Source organism: Branchiostoma floridae, chromosome 2 (assembly GCF_000003815.2).
Source record: "Branchiostoma floridae strain S238N-H82 chromosome 2, Bfl_VNyyK, whole genome shotgun sequence".
In the NCBI taxonomy this organism is placed as follows: Eukaryota; Metazoa; Chordata; class Leptocardii; order Amphioxiformes; family Branchiostomatidae; genus Branchiostoma; species Branchiostoma floridae.
The window spans coordinates 8,181,936-8,186,456 of NC_049980.1; the positions used below are offsets into that span (position 1 = coordinate 8,181,936).

A 4,521-nucleotide genomic window follows, 5' to 3' on the forward strand; every position below is an offset into this window, starting at 1 on the left:
AGTTCTTTACTCATACATTTATAACCTTTCAAGGATAGTATCAAAAGAAAACTACAAACAATGATTAAGCAACTTGAACATTTTAATAACGATTTGCTGACTGCAACATTACATGAAAGTGCATGTACAATAGCCAGTACAGTATGACATCCTTTACATGATGGGAGATATCATCTTGTAGTAACAACGCAAAAATGCATCAGAAGGTTTGCTTACTGATTATGCAGGTATTAAAAAGTACAGTGGTTCATTTCACTGTAACAACATATCTCTAATGGGAAACATTGATAATGTCAGACAGTGTTGAAAATCAATAAAATTAAATGTAATAAATGTTCTACACTTAAGTAAACAGCACCATAAGCTTTAAAATACTCCACAAGATTTTAAACTCCTCTTCAATACTTTACATACATACATCATTCTTGTCATAAAAAGGTGTTACTCCTATCATCTACTCTTGGTCAAGTAATCAGTCACACTTTTCAAGAGATCCTTAGAGTTATAATGCTAAAATTGCTACTCAAACTTTAGGTGGTATGGTTGATGTTTAATGGTTGTATCCATATTTCCTTGCCTTGGCAGTGATCATGAAAGTTTTTATACACTTGTTGGTCACATGATTATGCTAAAGACTGATCATGAGTCCTTAAAGTCGTGCCTGTACTTGGCATGCCCTGTGTACCCGACTCTGTGCGAATGGATCAGGCACTGGATGACCCACTCCGTGGACACCACGCGGACTCCCAGCTGCCCAGCCCTCTGCACAAGGGCCCCAGGACAGGAGGGGTCACTGACCACAAGGTCGCAGTCCAGGGGGGCACCTGGGAGGTACAAGAACCAGTTGGAGTTACATGTTATGTAAAGACATCTACATCTACATGGCAGTACCCCCAAATGGCCCCGCATGGGGCATCGTAAGGGGGAGGGGGTTGAGGTCCCAGGTCAAGACTTGGTCATCATGAAGGTTCATCTTCATTGGCAAATTGTAGCTAACACACAGTTGACATTAAGCTGAACAATGTAACCTAGGCATAAAATGTCTTTCATCATATCTTATTTGACCCTTCCCTCTTGGAGCTTCTGATGTACAAACAAAGGTTCAAACAAACAAACATATGCCACACATTCATTTGGTGTATTTTACATGCTGGAAAGAAATGGTAGTCATCAACAAAGGTGTATTGCTGAAGACAAAATGGACAACAACAGAATCTGATACACATTAAGATATTACTATCAATAATCAAAATAAAGATATTTGCAGTATTTTCCCAGGTACCATAAGTAAGTTATAAGGAAAATCACTTACTTTCTGCCTCCTCCTTGGACACCTTCTTAGCCATGACACATCCAGCAGCTACCAGAATGTCTGCCCACACGTCTCTGAAGTCCCTGCTTTCAGAGACCACCAGCACATCCATGTTTTGGAAAATCCGACCTCGTGGGACCCTAGAGGAAGGGAAATAAATATTAAATTTCCTTATCGTAAATGCATCGCAAAACCAAGATCAGTTTTAATGTATCTGCCTCTAAACACAGAAGTGTCAAGAGCAACATATGTGAGGATAAATTCATCCTTTGACATGCACACAGCAATGTAATTTGTACCCTTCACAGCTGATATTTATATCTTCAAGGTTAACATTATATCTTTGGTAAGGAAAAGCACATTCAAAGCACTTGTACCCACCTCACATGTTTAAAATGGACCGCATAACATACAACTTATGTCTGTTACGCTTCTTACCATTCTATGGTGTTCCTGGTCTCCAGACTCCTCCCAGCTGGTAGAAGGTAAGCCTTATAATCCTGTAGACGTCCCTGTAGGAGGTTACAAACATTTCATTGTACATGCTGCATGTAACAAGGTTTTAGTCAGTATCTTACAAGTAACAAACTGTACATAAGCAACAACTTGCCATTGGGACCATTTTTTTTGTGGTCCCTTGGATAATTTTTTCCTTGACACAAGCATAAAGAATTCTGTCTAGTGTCAACATGTACCTTGTTTTCTTAGTCCCTTGGTCTTTTTTGGCAGTTTTGACCGTACATTGTACAATTATCAAGTCTGTAAGTTTCTATCAAGCTGAATTTTTAGTGCCCAGCAACAACCGGCAAACATTTCTGTAAAACTGGGAAAATGGCTCTTTTTTAAGCAGCTCCTTGAAAGCTGCAAAATTTTCACAAATTGTTTTACTTCAAACACAAAGTTAATGAAGTAATTCCTCAATCAATGACTCTTGAAAAAAAAACCTCCTTTTGTGTGTTTTCAAGTGTCACTGGTTGAAGAATTAGTCCTATCAACTTACTCATACGTGACTGATGAACCTCTTCAAAGATACCAAGTTGAGATACATGCACAACTAATCAACCTGTACCTGACTACAGCTGTCCCTGATCCACTGGTGAGACACACAGGGGATGCCGTGTGCCAGGGACAGGAAGTACTTCTTGGTACGGCAGAAGCTGTCCGCTATCAAGTAGAGATGGGTGGATTTCGACCTCTCCTGCATCCTCTTGAAGTCCTCGTAGACCTTCCCTCCACCCTGCTCGATCTGACGTTGGACATGACTCTTACTGTAGGGCAGTGTGCTCACTTCTGTAGACGATACACATCTCTGTTAGGGTCCATGCCACAGTAATACAATGTAACACTCTTGCAGTACACACTGAGCAATCAGTAGTGCTCTATCTTTTCTTATACCTCGGTTGCAATAACGTTTGATATGGGTGTTCCAGACCCAGTAATAGCTTGGGTTCTCACATGGGATTCTACTACCAATATTATCACACAGGCTCCCACTTCGATTGCACCGTTTTAGATAATTCGTATACCAAATTTGGACAGTGGTATCTTTTTGGACAATAGACTTTCTCAACTTCTGAAGCACTTTGAGAAATGTGTTTTCTTGTGTAGGTGTATTCTGTATGAGTTTAAACATAAAGACAATGAAATGTAATCAGCTCACACAATCATCATCTTATCGCTGCTAACAATTCTACCAATGAATCAGTCATTTGCTGTGTTCCTTATCCAACGAGTGTATGTACATGTGCAAATGCAGTAAACACAGCCTACCCTCTTCACTGTCCTCACTGGACTGAGACTCGGCAGCGGCTGAGGCCCTCTCTGCCTTGTCTTTGGGTGCAGCCGTTAGGATGAAGGCACAGCCTCTGAACAACCTTCTGTTGGTGGGGAGGGGACCCAGTTGCTCTGTATGTGGAATATCAACTATTACAAACTTACATAGATATCACACCAGTATTTTAGTTGAACAAAAGCAAATCTATGTCAGTTGAAATGACAATGTAATACAATGTATTCCATTCTTTTGCTTGGTACAGAGGAGAGGACAACTTTACTGCCAGTGAACGATATCACACAAGTATTCTAGTTGAACGAAAAGCAAATCTGTGTCAGTGAACAATGTCTATCAAGTATTCCAGTTGAACCAAAGCAACCCTGTGTCAGACTCACCTGCGTCTTCCTGGCTACGCAAGGAGCGACGGGCAGACTGGGTCTGGGGACTGTCCATTATACCTGCAGGCAGGGTGGGGACACCTGGAGGAAAAACATCTATCATAATTGTACATTCAACATACCAAATATAAAAGTATCACTCAAGTGTTTTCAAGATATTTTCTCTATGACACATAGACTTTGAATACATGCTTCATATTACGTACTAAGCCACTCACAGCATGTTAAGCCCTGGTCACAAAGCGCGTACGATTCCTTGCGATGGACTATTCCGCATATCGTACGATGAGCGCAGTACATCGCAAGAAAATCGTAAGCATCGCAAGCCATCGCAACGCATCGGATGGTGTTCAAAATTTTTCCAGCGTCGCACGATTTTTCACTTGTGTCTCTTCTGTATAGCCGTCTGACCGCTTTTGTGCTTCTTTAACCAACAAAATGTGGACATAGCTGTTTAATACCTTCCTATAATATCTTTAACTGTAAAAATAAATTCAAAAAGACCATGACAACAAGAGTATTACAAGCAAAAGTTCAAATCAAGCGTGAGTACTGGTATGGTTATCTCGGTCTGCTTGCCGGCTCTACGTGTCAGGCTCTTTCGAAGATCGTCATGATCATGATGTGCTATCAACAAAAAGATGCCATCATACAAAAATCAAATGATAAGAATTATATCATATATATTTCCGACTCATAAAGCCTGCCTTTATGTTCGAGTTGTCCCCATGGTTATTACGATTATGGTAAACTGACCCAAGACCGACGAGAGCTGAGATTTGATCTAATTATAAACTCACGTGCATGAAGCGATCAAACAATTTGTCTGCATCACCTGTGCGTGGCGCGCTGTTCTCTGGTTGCGACTGTGGCAGTTGCGACTGATATATTTCCCCTTTTCGTCAATATCGACAATATCAGGGAAAACTGAAACCATCACAACATGCTAAAAAATCATAAATCTATAACCTCATCAGTAGACAAAAAATGCCGTAATGAACTCTGCTATGGGGGCAAATAAAATCTTACGACGATAG

At 40.6% G+C, this 4,521-nt stretch overlaps 1 protein-coding gene across 1 annotated transcript in view; it reads right to left on the reverse strand.

The window, feature by feature from the left end:
- Positions 1-63: 63 nt before the first annotated feature.
- LOC118432675 (TP53-binding protein 1-like) overlaps positions 64-4,521 on the reverse strand; it is a gene marked incomplete in the record, with an annotated part of 26,465 nt that continues 22,007 nt past the window's right edge. The window contains 6 exon segments of the mRNA XM_035844293.1: positions 64-824; positions 1,313-1,452; positions 1,751-1,824; positions 2,382-2,602; positions 3,083-3,235; positions 3,482-3,565. Of these exon segments, the coding sequence (XP_035700186.1) occupies positions 640-824; positions 1,313-1,452; positions 1,751-1,824; positions 2,382-2,602; positions 3,083-3,235; positions 3,482-3,565 (857 nt within the window).